Genomic DNA, 19138 nt, shown 5'->3' on the forward strand with positions numbered 1-19138 from the left:
TTTAACAGAGAACAAATCTCACAGGTCTGAGTTCCCTACCAGTTTTACGAAAGTGGGCAGCTGAGCAAAACAGACAAATCTCCACTGAGGGAAAAGCTAATATGAGAATTTGACCCTAATTAGACATCTAAAAAATTGTAGAAAGCTGGGTTTCATTTGATTCCACTGTTATAGAAAGGCTTCTTTTTTTCCATTTGACCACTGAACTGAAAAATCACGTAGTCATACAGTCCTAATTAATAAATGATTCCCAAAGGAAAAGAAAGAACATGGCTCTTAGAACTTATATCATTACATATTTAAAGCATTTTGTCGCTGTTGGTCACTATTGTGGTACATGTTATATCATATTATAATCAACCTAAAATGTTGATTGTCTGCTTTTTAGAGAAGATGTAGACTGTACATTTTTTACCTAGGAATAAAATCTGTCAAACAATGTAAAATGGTGATTCATGTATATCTAAATGATGCCAGATTCCATAGAATAGAAAACATTTTTATTACATTTTTCTTTGAAAACAGCAGAAAAATCAAAGCAAAATGTTTGATAAATGAGCCTTTGGTATGTTTTCTTTTTATTAAATAGTGTTCTGGAATCAAGCAGCCAAAATGCATTTTCCTTGTGGAGTTTATAGGTGCTTTATGCATTCAAACTTGCATTAAGTTGTAATAAGCTGGTGAACCTGTCCTTTAAAGTCCCAACTCAGAAAACAAGCCACTGCTATCCGATGGACAAATGTAGGAGTAAGTGAAGTTAAAAGCAGCCAAGCTAATACTGGATAGATTCTTTGAATTACATCATAGCACCGATAAATAAAGCCTTAATGAAAGAAGAGAAATGATTTACATTCTACTGAAGGTATGACTTGTGCCATTAAATACAGTCAAAGCAATGAGAAGTTCGACACAGATCTCACAGAATCCAGTTTTTACTTAGGTTATCGACCTATCAATGAACTTCATTCAAATTTTCACCCATTTCCTCCTGTGCATATAAATCAACATTTTTAACAGTGGCTAATTTGGTCAGCAAGGAGGTGGAGACTTTCTTTTGGTCAAGATTTGCACAGAGGCAGCAGCTGGAGCCTCTTTCAGCACAATGCTGGGTCAGTTCAGATCTGAAGCAATGTATTGGTGACCAAGTTTCAGATGTTCCTTTGTAAAACAGCATGGAAGGAGCTACCAACTGAACAACCACATTGTCTCCTTGTCTCCAGCTCAATTTTTCCAGTGGTGCTTAAATCATATGTATCTTTCCATCAAATAATTTTCAAATCTGAGCCATAATTTATGTTTGTATTTTTAGCAGTTATCTCTCTTGGAAAGGCTTTAGAAAATGTTCTCTCTCTTCTTTAGTTCTTCTTCCACAAAACAGTCAGTAATGCGCTTAGTGTCTTCCACCAAAACCAAATCCACTTGATACAGTTCCTCACAACAGTGATAAACACCAAAAGAGGAAGGCTATGTTGATGAATCGCTGCATGGTTGCCTTTGCAGACAGAATGCTTTTCTTCCATTTTTTTGATATACAAAGACTCTATCTGCACCCAGCAGATCTGAAATGGGAATGTATTGTCCTCCAAGGATGTAAACTTGCACTGCTCCTGTGAAAGCAGTAAGGCAACTGATTTATACCACCTGAGCATATGGCCCGTTGTGTCAACACAGTATGGAACAGGCAATGCTGCATCCTCTGCCGTTGGCAATGTTTTCATTTCCAGTGCTTCCTGGACTTTTTTCTGTGCTAGCCAAACCTTTAATGTTACAGTAAATTTAAATGTAAACATCATTTTGTTTTTGCAGTTAATAGTTGTAGGTCAAATCACTTTTCATTAGGCTTGTAAGATGCTACATGAAGAGATTCTGTGTACCCTAAGGTAATGGTTTAGGTTGTTTATATCTACTGTACACTTCCTCCAATGTGATTTTGAATTTGTATCCTGTTGTAATTAAATTAAAAAAAAAACAACTACTTCCTGTGTGTTGGTGGCACTGAGGTGATTTAAGTGCTCAGAAGGCTCAACAATTAAAGTCATTAAACAATGAGTAGTGCACAAAACTGAAAATTTTAATAGCCTTAGTTTTATCTTTCCTTTTCTGGTCTTCATTAAAGAATGAGGGACATCAAAGCAGAAGGAGAAATAAGTCTTTTAACTTCTTTCATGTCTTAGGGTAGGGAAAAAGAAAGGCAAATAACTAGATATGTCATTTTGTTGTAGAGAAAGGCAAGAAGAACTATAAAAACATGCACTTATACAGAAATATGAAGTCAGATGTGGACAACCTGATATCTGTCATATCTTACTGATCCTGATATGGAGAAATGAGCAAAAATAATTGTCTTTATTATCTACGAGCCCAACTAATGTTTGTACTGCAGCAGATATCAATGAGAAGATGTGTTTTTTAAGTAACATGTTGAATTGCAGTTAAAAAGGAAAGTTTATCTTTTAGGTCAGCTTTCTGAATGAGATTTATTTTTTATGTACATACAGCACTTACCCTTTGGTTCTGTATACATCATAGCAGAGAAATCAATGGAATGATGTGGGTGAGAGGAGAACCGAACCCAATTAATTAGGTGGGAGCTGTGTGAACACACCTGGGGGAGGAATCTGATCCTTCAGAGTGAGTGGGAGGAAGATGAAATGCTTGGTGTGGTTCTGCCTAAGCCTCCCTTCCAATTGCAGTTATTCCTAATCTTCCCCAGGAATGAAAACCAAAGTCACTCCAAATCAAAATTCCTCTATTTATGGGGGAGTGAAGTGACCATGGATTTCCAAAGTGTCATTTTTGACCTTCTTAAGGAACAAGCTGTTCCTTTATGCTGACTTTGCTCTTAAGGATAGTTTTCCTGGTAATGGTATTTGGAATCTGCCATCTGCTTTATATTTACTTATTTCTTTTAATTTTGTGGTATGAATTGTTGTCTTTGCATTTTGGTGGACCAAACATTGCAACCAAGAAGTACTAACTGATGTATGAAATCTCATTTGCTAAGAGAGATTCCACCACTTTTGTTTCAAGCAGCCCCTGTCACCAGTGAAGATTTTTCAGACTCCGTGATGCCTGTCAGCTTCAGTAAGACACGTGACCTTCACAAGGAGCTTGAAGATGAAGTGATTCCTTCATATATCGAACAGTTCGAGAGAGATGTTCAGGATGACATAATTATGTTTGGCAGCTTTTCACTGGAACAGGTCAGACTTAAGAACTATGAGATAATTTTATCGCTGTCTTCATAACCTGATGCTGGCTTGTTGACCTTGTACACCCCAATTCTATTTCACTGCCCAATGATACATATATTGAAAGAGAAAAAGATAACCCATTTTATCGGCTTGCTTCATGTCACTTTGCTTAGCTAATAGCAGAGCCTTTGTCTTTGTCTCTATTTCAATATGAATAAAAACAGATTGCTTTAATTGCTCCTTTCCTAAATAGTACGGTGTTCCTTATTGCTCTGCAGTAAGTATTGCAGTTGAGTTTCAGTCAAGAGCCTAAGCTTAGGACATCTTTCTCTGACAAATTTAACAGAGGCTTATTCATCTATCAACAAGGAAGTTCAGATTGGAATCCAGGAAGGATTTATGTAGCAATATTTATTGTAGAGAGGCTACAATTATTCCCAGTTTATAAATCTGTTGTGTCTTTTCAGGGCGCCAAGGCTTCCTGTGGTTTTCTTTTTGTTATTTCATAGTTTGAAGAGACATGGTTGTGTTCATGTTGACAAAGACACAAGTTTTCAGGGCTGAAATGATACTTGTGGGCACCTAACTACCATTTGTCCCAATGAAAAATCTCATAGCAAGACTAGGGGACAGGAAGAGAGATAAATTGATGAATCTATCATTTTTAATTAGCAACATGAGAACGGAACACTGGCTCTGATGGGCTTAAAATAGGCTATCCAGTGACTAATGGTGATCTAAGCTTTCTTTTATTTTCAGAGAAAGTTTTTAGAATTTTTTCATTGCAGGACAAGCCTCATCATTGCCTTGCTGATGTATGTGGGGATACAATTCCCTTCCTTGCTCCTTCCCTCTAAACCCTAATGTGGCTGTATTTCATTCTGGATTTCATTTTCATTGCATTATGCATGGAAGGTGATTTGGGAAGAGTTGTTCAGAGAACATGAAAAAATATCACCTGCTTCACAGGGCTGATGGAGTGAGAACCTGGGAACAGTTGAACTTTGGGTATAGCAATTTTCCAGAAGACTTTATATTATGTCAAGAGTTTTCGTTTTAAGTTTGGGCTATTCAGATTCCCCCAAATATTTGTGAGTCTCTGCAGCACATGAAAGAACACAATAGATTTGTCAGTTGTATACTTACCCTCCTTCTGAACATAGTTATTGGGAGGATCATTTAGACACACTTATTTCATTTTAACCTTATTTTGCTTGGGGAAAAAAAAAAAAGAAAATCCTTATTTAAGTGATTGAGCTAGTCTACAATCAGGATAGGTTCTGTAATTGCAGATGGGTACTCAGTGCTTTATACTGCATAGAAAAGATTGTGAATGACTGTTTTCCATCCCTTATTCCCAAAAATCTCTGACTTCAGCTGTCCAAGTGCTATTCAGGAATTCAGTCATACTGGCATGGTACAAGATGTCACATTTGCATTGCACAATGCTGAGTATTACAGGAGGATCACTATAAAATCTATATTGGCTTCTACCTCGTTGGTTTATGTACCCATCCTTATCTTGGAAGCACACAGAAATGGGACATTCAGTTGCTTTCAACAGAAAAAACAAGATGACATTGGAAACTGAGCTTGCAAATATGCATGTATTATGTCATACTAGTATTCCAGTGCATGTAACAAAAATGTGAGCACACTCTGGTCTTTAATGTGCCTTCTGTCCATGGTGTGTGAATCAACCTTTGTGGTACTGCAGTGCTGAGTACTTTCTGTAGCAGTTGCAAGATTGGTGTTGGAGTGCTGTCCTATTCTTTAGAATCTGCCACTGCTATCTTTGGGATAATTCCAATTTTTGCTGCTTGATTGTACATTTATTGGTTTGAAAAAGTCTTTAATTCACTCTGTGGTATTTACTTTGTATTGAGAAAAAAAAATCCTTCCCTTCCATCTGCAGGTTTAGTGAGTAACAGATGTACTTTAGCCAGCATAATTTATGATTAGTTAATTTAATCTGCCACAATGACATAAAGTGAGCCTGAAACAAGCTTCTATCAATTTTGCCATTAGAGGTAACATAATATTTTCAAATGTCTACCAAACTGAGTAATTAACCCTGAGGCTGAGTGAAGGAGTCTAATAGACATCTCTCACATTCCTTTGCTTTGACAAAATGAAAACAAAAAGTGGGAGCCCAAGGGTTAAAAATAACAAATGATAGTTTACAGTGCATGAGAATGATTTCATAACTGAGGTTCAGAAACACACCTGAGTTGGCTCTGCTTCTTTTTAAGCTGCCAAAAATGTTCTCCAATAAGGCATTTGATTTGCACTTGAGCTTTGCTGGCAGCATTGGCACAATAAGGACATCCTGGCATTAACTCTCTACCTTATAGTTCAGTGCTCTCCTCCTCTGCTTTTAGCTTCATTGTAAATGGGTGGCTTTTATTTAAATAGAAGCTCAGCGTGTGAGATCATCATGATTAAAAGTTTTTGAAACAGCTGATGCATTTTCTGTAGGGGAATGAAAAAGGGCTTTGCAAGATTTTAGATCTAAAACTCTAATCTGAGTCTTTGTTTAATATTCTGTTTTGAGAATGTAAAAGCTGATAGCTGAGGTCAACAAGAAAAACATAAGGGGAGATCCAATAGTTTGTTGTAAAGAAACATAAAGCAGATATAGATATTTGATTAACAAACACACTGAAGTATATTAAATTCTGAATGCAGTTCTGTTTCCTGCAGCCTATGCTGCAGCCTTACAGATTTCAAGAAGTGACATTTGCTTTTAATAAAAAAAAAAAGAACAGTATTAATAGAAAATCATAATTTTGGGACTGTGTTCCAGGTGCAACCAAAGCAGGCTATGCATTACCATGAGATAATAGAGAAATACATGCTTATGGGCAGAACTAGATTGTACGGAGCAGAGAAATGTACAGAGGAGAGACCTGACATAATTCTGGCTTAATGTGTTTGATTAAAGAAAAGATGCTTTCAAAACATGTGAGACTGCTGAGGATGTAGCAAACGCTGGAGATTCGGGTGAGACTGCACTTGTTGACAACACAATCTTGCCAATCCTTGGCTCAAATGCCATGGAAAAGTACAGCTATAAGGATTTTCAGCTGCTTCTGAGCAGAGACAATAAAAGTGACTACTTGAGCTTATGTTTTCTTAGAAGTTAAAGAGTGGTGCAATTATAAGGACCAATATTTCCTCAGCCATCAAGGATATCTATTCCTACTTGGCCATCATCTTCCTGTGTCTTGCCCAGTGTCCTTGACTAAGTACATTTTGTCTTCAACCTGTCTTTCTTTGTAGAATTCAGATGCTGCATTTTAATCCTCTGTGCTGGCATAATGCCATGCAGGACTTGATCATTACAGCCATATAATCAGTTATGTCTGATGTAATCAGATACATGTCTTCAATAGAAATTAATGAAGAACCTCTGGAAGCAAAGTGCAAGTTTTACTCTTTGGTATCAGGAGTTGAATGGTAGTAAATGAGATATTTGTTGCAGGTTGGATAATAGTGTGATGTTGCCTTTCATTGAGAGATTTACCTTTTGGTAAAACAACAGTTAATGCCTCTGGGCCTCAGACCTAATATTCTTACAGGGCTAAAGTCATCATCCTTGCCCTGTCAGAGAGATCAATTTATATGATGTTGTGATTATTAGTTTTCCATTGATTAATGCTGGATAACGTGAGTAAATTTGGTACTGTGAAAGACAACGATGTATCTTTCCTCTAAAAAATTCACTGGAATAAGGCCTCAGACATATAAAACACAAACACACATCTACTTGCATGTTCTACACCCTTGGATAATGCTGTCATTTTTATCCCAATGGTATCTACAGACCTCCCCCTCATTAAAGCTGTAGCCTGTTAAGAATTGTGCCATCCTGTGTGATCATCTGTGTGCATATGATGCCTGTATGAATATATGCACCTAAAAGCAATCTGACTTTTCTGCACTGAAACATGGCTGCTCCTTTATGACATTTGCCAAGATTTTATATGGCTGTGATGTTCCAATTAGTCATTTCTTTAGTTTTATTGAGAATCGTAGGTTAAAAATACAAAAGTTGATAATGTTTCTTTTACATCACACCTTAAAGGTGGGTTACTTTGCTGTAGCTAAGCTACTTATGTGCTACTCTCATCTGAGTTTCAAAGCTTCTCCCTGGTCTGTTAAAATCAGAGAATCATAGAATGGCCTGGGCTGAAAAGGACTTCAAAGATTATCTAGTTTCAACCCCCTGCTATGTGCAGGGTCACCAACCACCAGACCAGGCTGCCCAGAGCCACATCCAGCCTGGCCTTGAATGCCTCCAGGGATGGGGCATCCACAACCTCCTTGGGCAGCCTGTTCCAGTGCATCACCACCCGCTGATATAATGATTTCCATTTCATTTATGTGAAGTAATAGGAAATATGTGTGTCTCCATTTTACTAAGGAAGAAGAAGGGTACAGGTAGACTGAAATCTACACCCATCAGAAGAGCTTAGCACTTTGTCTTGGAGTATATCATTAGGATATGCTCATCAAGCTCATAATAGTCCTGCTAGGTAGACTGCTTTAGGACTGCAGGAAAAGTACACTGCTGAAATCTAAGCTTGAGGGGAAAAACACAAGGTGAACTTCTCAGAGCCTAGGATGTCAGGTTTATTGCATTGGACTCTGTATTTTCTTACTGCCTTGTGAGATTCTATGACCATCAGGGATTCTATGAACACTCACAGGGCAGACTCGAAGATAAACCATGTATGTAGCCATGGGACTTCTCCACAATGACAATCTGACATTTTTAAATATCTTTTTTTCTGTCAGGCTCACTCCTGCTTCGTCAGTGGGAAGCTTGGGAGCATTCCAAAGTTCTAAGATTCCTCTCTATTGCTTCTGAACACTCAGATTTACAGATTTCTTCTGGAGGCAGAGAGAATGCAAGGGAAAGGGTGGAAATAAATCTCAGAAGCAGAATTCCACAAAAGATGTTTTACGTGTTTGTCAAGGACCTCTGTGCTGTCAGGAAGCCCACAACACTGATATAGCTTCTCTTTTTACTTGCAATTCTCTTTTGATTGTTTTGTTCAGGAGTTATATGAATTTTAAGTCAAGTAAATAATTAGGTAGCAGTAATGAAAACCATGTGAAAATATTTTTTACTTCACTGAAAAGGGTTTCATTTACTTTTTACTGTGTTCTTTCTTTCTTTTTTTAAGATCAGAAGGGAAATTAAATAACTAAAACAATTCTTGATATTCTATTGAGCTGGAACAATGAACTGTACAGATATTGTAACTGATGATACTGCATTTGCTGATGCTTAAGGTAATTTGACTGGTCAGCTCTCTGGCTCATTATCTTAACACAGACTCAAGTAAGGAAGTCCTTTTCTATGGTTCAATAAACAGAGGCTACTGGAAAGATTTGTCAGAGTATTGGTGACTGCCAAGTCTTACTGAAGTTTAAGTGACTACATCAAATACCAACACCTGTTAAAAGAAGCAGAACTCACATCAATATTGTAAAGGAATGAAATAGCACTACTGATGCATAGAGGCATAAAGTGTGAAAAAATAAATAGAATGAAAAAAAAATCACTTACGTGTATTTTCCAGATTCTTTTCCCAGACAAGTTTAATTTGTATTTTTGGTAAAAATAAATGAATAAAATTAAAAAAAAATAAATAAATCTGTACCTCCAGCTGTAGCTAAGAGAACTGTAGACTAGCTTTTATGACAGGAGACTCCTTAGAAGAGCTGATAGACTACACAAGTCTAACTGAACTACAGATAAATTAATTGGTCTAAATGTTGTGCGTTTTTCCTTTTGTGGTCTTACATTAGAGTTGAATTTGCTGAAAGGAATCTATTCTTACTTTAGAGTTGCATTTACTGAGATAAATGTGTACTTCTGAGCTCTGCTTCATGGTATAGAATAATTTAGTAGTGGAAAGACCTTTGTAGTAGACTCTTAGAATGGACACGGGTTTTGGAACTTAGAATGAGAACATATCATTGAATGTATACATTTCAGTATGTTTCTTCATAACCTGACACTATGATATCATTGTTCATGTTAGCATTTGGGGAACAGGTGAGACCAACAGAGTTTACATTGCAGCTGAAAATGTGTGCTGATTGCACATTTTACTTAAAGCAGAAAAGGAATGGGACAAGATGGGGGCTTGCAGGAGCGGACCTGTTCTCTGTAAGGAAAAATTTCTAGACATTTCAACTAGTAATTTTCACTGTTGTATTTAAGTCACCTATACAGTAAAATGTGCCTAAATTATCTCCCTTGCTGTACTTTTCATATACTAATGGTTGGTGAATGTTTCTTAATTACAAAGTGTTCAACTGTATTGGCATGCTTGAAATAGAAGATGACGTAAAAGCCAATATAAAGGGAAGTTATTGAATAAAACTAAAGATTATGCTTTTAGATTACAATTACGCAGACAAATTTGTGAGGCAGTGCTGTGTTGTCAGATGGAAAAAGGAGCAGGACTGAGAAAGATGTTGACTGTAACCTCAGAACTAAACATCGGTTTTTATGGGGCTGTAACAAGCAAATTTGTTACTATGACTCAGTTTTGCCTATCTGCAAAACAGACCTAAAAATAGATACCAGCTTTAGGGAAAAATGAGAGAATTAAAGGAGTAAAATTTCATGAGGGACTTTGAAAAGTCTACAGAAATAATAAAAACATTCTGTGCTTGAATTAACAAACATTTTTAAATTAAGGAAGAATGAGGGGCAGGGGGAACCACAAAAAAGTCTCAGTATTTCCAATCAGTATTTCCTTTCAGTTTCTCCTTCAATCATTCATGTCATAGTTTGCTGCTGGTATCCAGAAAATAGAGAAGTAGGACCTGGAGTTGTTACCTAGTTTATTTTCTTTTTTTCTTCTTTTTTTCCTTTCTTAACATGAACTACCCATTTTAAATTTAAATTAAGGGATTGACACAGTTCACTTGGTTTCCACTGGCATTTCTTGTGCTAAATGAATTTATACTGTAGAGTATATATTGCTTAACAGTGGTTATCATCTTCCACTATGTTCTGATATTTTGGCTAAGATCACCCAGATCTTCTTAGTAGCTGCTGATTTCTAGGCTCATCTGGAGACATCTGAACTAGCAGAGCTTTCACAGAGTAGCACATTTATGCTTAAAGTCTCTTCATCAATTGCAGGAGTCACTGCAGCATTGTACATTTTCAGTGCTCTGCTATGGTTGTCAGACACTCTGATAAATGGCCTTGCATACACTTGTGACACACTAGATTTTGATGAGGACATCAAAGCTTTATGACCTTGATGCTATGTCTTCTCAACTGTGAAATGAGAAGCATTTGAAGGAATATCTAGTGGTCATGGAGAAACTACAGGTGGCCTCTCTGTGCATGGCATGATAGAAATGAGAAGGGCAAGTCCTCCCTTGTGAGGCCAGAGAGGAAAAAATTTATTTTGCAGGAGCCGTGTAGTTCTGCAGCAGAGATCCCTCTCAGGTTTTCTTAGAACATCTTAAGAGAAGTAATTCAAGTTTTTAAATTTCTTTGTATTGTTCCTCTTAGATCAAAAACCTGCATGAAAATATCTGAATTTTATGGAAATTCAGGAATTTGTTTAGCATATTTACTTTACAACCTGTTTAACTTTCTGTAGTTGTTCAAAGTTAGTGCCTTGAATTTAATACTTGTATTTTATAAAATGTCTAGCTCTGCAACAGTATTCTGCCTTTCTATGTTGATTGGTAGCTCAGTCTTCACTGCTGAAATGTTATTAGAAATAAAGGAGAGCTTTACAAATTTATTGGAACAATCAGCCTATAATGTCACTAAATGTATCCATATTACTCAGCGTAAAAAGGCTGCAGCATGACTAAACTAAATCTCACTTTGTGTTCTGCAGGATCAATTCTGAAAGAGCGTGAGGTTTTTGTTTTTTTTTTTTATTCTAGCTGTTACAAACGTCTCGGTTGTCTAAGTTTTAAATTTTATGCTCATGAACAGTAAATTAGTTTAATTTTCTCTTTGGAGGGAAAGTCATGGCAGAGGGGTTGCTTTTTCTTTTTTCCTTTTGAAAACCTGACTGAGTGTTTCTGGCATGTTTTTGGCAAAGAGCACCATGAATAATGCTACCATGTACACAGGATTTTAAACTTTAAACGTGTTTTGTAGCCATCTCCCAAACAAGGTCAATCAAATTCCAGTATGTGCAGCTCTCCGGGCAGGCACTGTCCAGCTGCTAGACTCTGCTTTCAATGAAAAACAATCATGCCACTTATCTCTCAATACCTATTTTTCTTGTGATCTCTTTGCTTTTAACATGGAGAAGATACGTCTCTCAAAATCACACATTGCACAAAAGTTAACATATCTTGAATATTCTTTCTTGATCTCAAATGGTTCTGTGCTATGCAATGCACTAGATCTTGAAAGTTCCTATAAGTGAACTTCCTCACAGCAGCCAGAATGTGGAGGAGGAGGGCTGGGTGGCACTGGTGGGACTAGAGATGTGGTGTTTGTTTCTAGTCCTGACAACTGTTCGCTAGGTGAGTGTGAACTTGCACCTCACTTCTTCCACATGTGAAAATGAGGAAGACAGGATTTCACTGCAAAATGTTTTGGGATGGGCAGATGAAAACCCTGAAAAACTTTTGGGTGTTTATGGCTGGAATGTCAGCCCTTTGGGCTTGTTTCTACCTGAGCTGTGATGTACTGATAATAAGGGATTTCTCAAGGAGAGGAATGAAGGTGAAACACTGGGATTCCCTGTATGGGGGAGACCTGTGGGCAGTGGGAGTTGCTGGAGATCCTACTTGGTAGTGTCGTCACACTTCCTCTGCTGTGCCCCTGTCTAGTGGGGAGGAAGGTGAACCCCCACAGCTCTCCTCACAAGGAATGCTGTCTCATCAGAGCAAGGCTCCCACTGGCTGCTTCAAATCAAGACAAGGTGAATCACTTAGCAGAAGTTTGCAGTAGCAGTACTAGGTATGCACTGAAAGGGGAAGGGTGAATATTTTATGGCAAGACTTTGCTAAATGATAGAATACCAATCATGTTTTGCTTAAAAGTTTGTTGAATTTTGTGGAGTTTCTTTTGAATGAAAAGGATGTCTTTGGAAGGGATTTTGTGGATTTTTTTCCAAATTGAAAATTGCTACAGGAATCAAAATTTGCTGTTTGTGAAATAGTTTCACAATGAAAATTGTCAGTCAGCACTGATTAATAGCATTGAGTCAGGTTCTTGTTTTTGCCTCCTGTAGGAACAATACTTACCATTGTTTGTCTCGATGCTGAGCCCAAACTGAAACACTTTGTTTTGTTACTGGTCTTGATCATGCTCTCTGAAATCAGTAGATGAGCCATTTACATAATTAAACCTCAAGATATCCAATGAGGAAAATGAGAAAGATGTATGAAGAAGGGGATTCCACAGCTAAACTGCTGCCTGGCATCAGGATAGGAAATAGGATAAAGCAGTGCTGTGATTGAGCCCTTCTGTCCTCAAGCAATGCCCCGCTTTCTCCATTACACCTCTTGTAAGCTCTGAAGGATATTCTTTGGTTCTCAGCTTTTAGTCACTTTCTGAAGGGGCCCCTTAATGTCTGCGTCGACATGAAGTGAAACCACATTTCATGCCTTCTTGTTGGGAACGCCCATTGCCAACAATGGGTCATTTTTACAGTCTAGACAATGCGGGTGTCATGATGAGAAACGGGCTTAGTTATGTGCGCGATGGTATATGCCATTGAGAAAAGGCTCTTGAGTGTATTCCTGTAAATCTCTGATTCAAGGGGTATTGCGGCAATGATTAAACCACATTAAAAAAAAAAATACACGGGCTGCTCTGGTTTTGAAAACTTACACATTTTTTCCTCTATTAAATTGCTTCCTGGTGATGGAAATGTCTAGATTTTTTTTCTTCTACTGCATCTACTTTCCTTTAGCTTGCACACCCCTGAGGTAATTAGTGTAGGTTAAAATTTACATAACTGACTTTGGGGTTTAGGAATAGGAAAGATGGAAATTTATTCAAGGTGGTGAATAATTCATTTTAAAGCAAGTTTCCTGTTTTTTTTTTTTTTAAATTCATGTTGAAGATGTATTACAGACTCTTAGAGGTTTTCTGAATAGGACCCTAAGCACTGAATTTTTGATACATTTTATTTCTTAGTGTAGGTAAAGAAATATTAACCATGACTCATTGCACTTTTCCTGTTCAATAAGATTTGAATAAACTTAACAAATTTATTAGGTAGATGATAGAGCTTTTTAAAAATTATCATGACACACTGTGACAAATATTTTACTAGGATCTAGAAGAAATAGTTTTAACTCATATTCCCACTGCCACTTCAGAGGCAGAGAGATGGAAAACAGCGTAGTTCCTACAGAGAAACCCGATTAATATTTTCTTTTGAATATTCATTATTTAATTAAGATTAGAAAGATAAACAAGGGGATTGGATAGCTATGGGAATCTGTAATATAAGCAATTTAAAAAAAAAAGTCTATTCCTGCTCAGCATAAGCCGAGACTGGCGTTATCTGAAAGGTGTTGTACTACTCTTAAAGCTACTTAATATTTTAGGTGAAACAAGTTTTTTGTGTCTTCTTACTTCTTTATCTAAATACCTACCTGATAAAAACATTTATCCCAGGCATTCCTAAGAGGTTTATCTAGGAGATAAATTATGAACTAAACCTTTCTCTCATCTTCTTAACTTTTGTTTTAACTTCTTCAGTCCAAAACACTCATCCCATCTGCCACCAAACTCTGATTGGAAACTTTTATCATTAACCATTCTTGAGGTATTGAGCACTGTTGCTCAGTGCACTTTCAAATGCCCCAGCTGTGACAGCCCAGACTGCCCTTACCAAAAAGCTCCAAACTCTACCAAAGCAGAGACTGGACTGGAGCCAGCTCCCAGCCCTTCCTAAATGGCGTAGGTGGTAATTCACCAAGCTGCAGAAAAACTCAGAGCCAGCATTTGTGGGAGTGGGAGAAAACATGGGGCCTACTCCCTGTTCTGGAGGCTTGTGATGAACTTCAGCCAGAAGTAGTCCAAGAGCTTCATGCCGGACAGCTGTAGTAGAAGTGCTGGGGGAGATGATGGCTTATCTAAGTTAGCTTCCCATGTGTTGCAACATCCAAAAATATCAGTCCCTCTTACCCAATAATGTAGTATATATACGCAAAAGTATATGAGAGAAAAAAAAAAGAGAACATAATGGAATAGTGATAGCTCAAATTCCTAACTGCTTCTGAAAAACTTCAACCAGAAGACTTAAGGCAAATCTTTGGAAAATTGTTTATTTATGGCTTTTACTTCCATGATTTTTCTGTATATTTGGAAACAAACTGAATTATTGTTATTGTTTGCTTGTAGGACTCAAAGCACCACAAAGAAGCCTCCCACCACAATAAAAAAAAATTGCAAGCCAGGATTCATAAGCTCTTTCAAAGGTACGTCAGATAAGGGCTACTTTGTACTTCCATCCAATGTACCAAAGGTCTTTCAGTGCTTTATAGATATTAATGAATGGAACCTCTCCCATACAAAGGAACTCAGGCCTAGAAAAATTAAGGCTGATCTTCTGAAAGAAGCCTCTGTTTTGGTTACCTCCATTTTCAGATACCCTGCTTGGTCTGCAATTTTTAAGTGCTGTACACAGTGCACTTCAAAAGGTGACCAAATGGCTGCCTCTGAGTTACCCCCAGAGAGAGAAGGAAATATGAATTGGAGCAATGTTTTCATGATCAAGCTATGCATGACCTTCAGATAAATACATGCGTCAAATTACCTGTAAAGAAGTGAATGGAGGAAATAAATAACCCTCATGGATATAGCCAAGGAAGCTCTGTTTTCTGTGACAGCTGATGAGCGTGCTGGAGAGCACAAAAGCAGTCTAACTTGACTGACTAAATTATGCTCTTGAATCTAATACCCAGTGAAAAGGGAGAAAGGAGGAAAACGGTACAACCCAAAAAGAGATCAAATGCGGTTATTTAAATGTTTGATGTTCAGTAATGGAAACTGTTTACCTTCATAATTGTGTATTAGCAGCTAATAAAGGCAATAGATACAGTAGTTTAAAAGTAATAAAATCAACAACAAAGTGTATTTAATTTTAAATTGAATTGCAAGCAAATGGGCATCCTAATGAACCTCTGTGTCAATGCAGCTCTAACCAAATTAAATGAAATAATTTCCATCGTGAGAGGCTAAATAAGTACGAAGTTACAAACAGATGATTCTTCCCGAGGAGAAAAGTTAACTTCTCAGATATTTCAGCTCTAGGAATTAGCTAATCGCATTCAAGGAGCATCTTCTGCTCCTTCCCTTAAGGGAAACATAACCCAAGTTTACTTGAATGCAGCTCAAGGAGAAAACTTTTAAAGATGATTGACCATGCATTTCTTGTATTCAGTCCTGAGCATCATGGTTTCTTGTCCTTTCTTTTGATCAGTCCTGGTTTAGCCAAAATTCCCAGCTATATTATTGGCACAAACATCGATGCAGGCCTTCCAGCTAATTCAGCTGTTGCCTGTGCATTTACGTGATTCAGTTCTGGTAGGGAAATGTGGAAAACAATTTAGCGTTGTGCCAGTTGTGATTTTACTGATGAAAATGGATATCTATGTTTCTAAAATAATAATTTTTAAAGGGAGTAGGGAAAGTCTGAGTAGAAAATGGGTGGAAGCAATGGATCAAGAACTTGGAGAACGAAGTATCAGCTTCAGAAGAGTGGAATTCAAACTGTTCTAAGTAGCGTATGTACACAAGACTGGGATGTTTAGCATGATTGCCAAATCACTGCAAATAGTTTTCTTAGTAAAGAACCGTGTTAATCTTTCTTCTAACATTATCACCTAGCCTGCAAAAGTGGGAACAAGAATGTAGATGCTGGAATTGAATTTTCCAAAAGCCAGACAGAAAATACTGAATGGGAATAGTCCAGAAGTACAGCCAGGCAAAATTTTGTTGTTTGTGATATTTTTTTTTCTTCATGAACAGCAGCTTTCACCTTTTTCTTCTGATGGTGATTAAAAACTTAGATGATACATGGGTTGACATGTAGGGCTTGTCCCCTGGTTTTCTGTATTGTCTGTATGTCCAAGTTTAATCCTGAATTCCAGTTGTACCTAGTACAGTGATTTCTCCCTAGCTTTGCAAGACTCCTCTTGGCATGTTGCAGGCAGCTCCTGTTGCTGGCCCTAGGCCATAAATTGCCTGCTCGTCCTCCAGCTTCTGAGAGCTTAGGGCTATTCCTGTTTAGATACAAGTGCAGAGTGGGGACAGAGGAATTGCTCCTGGTTCTGTGTCTGTTGAGAAATTGAATGAGATTGCCAAAGCACAAAGTTTTGTAGGGCTTATTGTAAATGACTCAGTTGCGTGTTTGCTCCTGCTGTGCACTAGAAAACAGGGCTTTTCTCATAAGTTACAATACCTTTCTTGCATCCTGTGCATTAAGTAGTGTAGTGCTGAGGTGTCTGGTGAAGGTCTGTACTTAACGCTATTTCCTGGAGTTCTGTATTGATACAGGAACCATTCCTAAACAAGAATTCTGTGTGGAGGTATAATTATCCCAAAAGTTACTTTAACAAAAAGTTAACATATGAATGCCAAGGAAGGTTTAATGGTTCACCTAGAGCTGAAAACCTGTGCATGCATGTGTATATATAATACACATACATATATGTATATATACATATATTAGTTACATACATAATACTAATTTAAATTAGATTTATTAAAAATATAAGACAAATCTAAAAATACAAGACTGTTTCAGAACAAAAGTAATATGTAAAATCGATAAAGGCAAGCCCTTTCCCAAAGGATTGACAATTCTCAAAAACGTGTTCCATAGATGTCCATCAGTCCTGGAAAGTGTCAACAGAGGCAATGGGTTCCCACTTTAACATAGTTAATTTAGAATCTGAGCCCAGAAATTCCTTTATGTCAGCCTATGGCACAGACTGACAAGTAATGTGCATAGTACCAAAGCTGTGACTGCTTTTTTCCTATGCTACTTCTTGAAGCCTAGCTGTTTCTCCATGTAGCACACTGTTGTTTCCCCTGGGTGCCCTGCATGCTTATGATATATTCAAGGAAAACATCAAACTGCAATATAGTTCCAATGGCAAGCGTTTCTCATGTCTGCATTGTAGCTGATTCCTTTTCAGTTCTTCTTCCCTCCTTCCTTTGTAACTGCTGCAGAGAAGGAAGCCAGCCGTTGGCAGCAGAGGTGAATGGATGTGGAGAAGTTCCAGACAGCTCTGGTAACCTTGCAGGCATGAGTACTGGATTAAAAGAAGCAGCAGAGCTTTGTGCGAAGGTGAGGTTCTGCATGAGTACTCTTTTACTGACGCAAACTGCTAAATGACTAGGTTGATTGTATTGCATTGGTCTATATATTTTTTTTCCTGCCATAGTTTAAGAGGATAGAATTTAGCAGGTTTGAAAATATGCTTTCCAGCAGTGGTAACTATACGCTTAAAGAGAATGTCTAAAGCTATTAATGATGAATCATTTGGGCATGGCAAGAGTTCTTCAAAACAGTTTGTCAGCGCTGGCCAAGCAAAGTCTTTCAGCAGGAGATGAGACAGCTATGCCACCATGCAAATGAGACAGGCTTGAAATATGATGAATCTTCTATCTCCTTTTCCTACTCGACTGACACTCGCTTTGAGGAAGGTTGTAAATGCAAGAGAGATTGTGGTATAATTCCTCAGACTGGCGTTTCTGCCCCCCAGTCACTATTCGATTATCTTCCAAATTGCTGTGTTTCAGAGAGATAAAGATTTTTTATGGCTTGCTGACTTGAAACAACCAGAAGAGCCAGAAAAGAGATGGCTAACCGGCCATGCATAGTAATTCCATTGGTAAATGACAAAATCTTTGTTTGTATGACATTTCCAAAATTACTACAGAAGATGAATCTAAAATACAAAATGTCACATTTGGCATGCAAGACTATCACAATATATTTCAGTATAAAATTCATAGAGGCGTTTAATTTAGAATGTGTTTAATAACGAAGTCTGCCTGCATCAGTAATCCTGCCTTGAGGTTTAAAAAGATTGTCTTATTTATTCACATAATGTTAATTTTTTATATATGATTTAGAAACCAAAAATATTAAGGTTAAATCTTCATTGTTAATTAAGATTTTCTAATTAAGCTGAAAATAATTGTCATTCAGATTAGTTGTTAAGTATGGTTTGTGTTGAAAAACAAAAGAAGTTTAACAAATTCATCTGTTTGTTTAACTGCTTCATTTAATTCCAGAAGCTTTCTATCTATATGGAAATATGGTATCTCTCCCAAAATAAATCCAAGGCAGGATTAAGGAAGAGATTATTATTTAAACTGTAGGTTTAAATTGCAAGACTACTAAACCCAGTAGTCAAGGTAGCCATTTGATTTTAAAATGTGGCACGGGTTCTTGTATCACATTACATTAGAAGGAGATGACTCTTGTACTAACACTTTCTCAAAATGATGAGAGGAATGGATATCTCATTGGGGAAAAATCACTGCTGATTTGGAGCACTAGATAGTTACTGTAGAAGCCATTGAATTTGCTGACGTCAACAAAGGTGCCAAAATGGAACTCCCTAATTACATGCTTGACCCTGTAGGTTGTATTTGGGCAGCACTGATGTGTCTTCTGTTATAGTGGGACGGACCCTATACCTTCACACAGGTGAACCGTGCAGGCATCATACTGCTGTGCTTGCTTTCCTCTGCCAGCCTCCCCACTACAAGCTGAGTGTACAAGAAAAGCAGCAAGAAGTCATTTCAGATACGCAACACGTTTATTCCATACTAAATATTCTGTAACTTAGACAACATCTTGTCAACAGCAAGCAGCTGTTGGATTCTTTGTATGGTCTTGGAAAAAATGTACCTGTAGGGAGTGGTTATTACACTCTGCATGTGTTGCACTTTGATT

The 19138-nt window shown here is 37.5% G+C and overlaps 1 protein-coding gene across 1 annotated transcript in view; it reads left to right on the forward strand.

Moving 5' to 3' along the window:
• OFCC1 (orofacial cleft 1 candidate 1) overlaps positions 1 to 3375 on the forward strand; it is a 25275-nt gene extending 21900 nt beyond the window's left edge. The window contains exon 6 of the mRNA XM_031552754.1: positions 3034 to 3375. Within this exon, the coding sequence (XP_031408614.1) occupies positions 3034 to 3248 (215 nt within the window). The 3' untranslated portion in view covers positions 3249 to 3375. The remainder of the gene's footprint in view (positions 1 to 3033) is intronic.
• The last annotated feature ends 15763 nt before the right edge of the window (positions 3376 to 19138 follow it).

This window comes from Meleagris gallopavo, chromosome 3 (assembly GCF_000146605.3).
Source record: "Meleagris gallopavo isolate NT-WF06-2002-E0010 breed Aviagen turkey brand Nicholas breeding stock chromosome 3, Turkey_5.1, whole genome shotgun sequence".
In the NCBI taxonomy this organism is placed as follows: domain Eukaryota; kingdom Metazoa; phylum Chordata; class Aves; order Galliformes; family Phasianidae; genus Meleagris; species Meleagris gallopavo.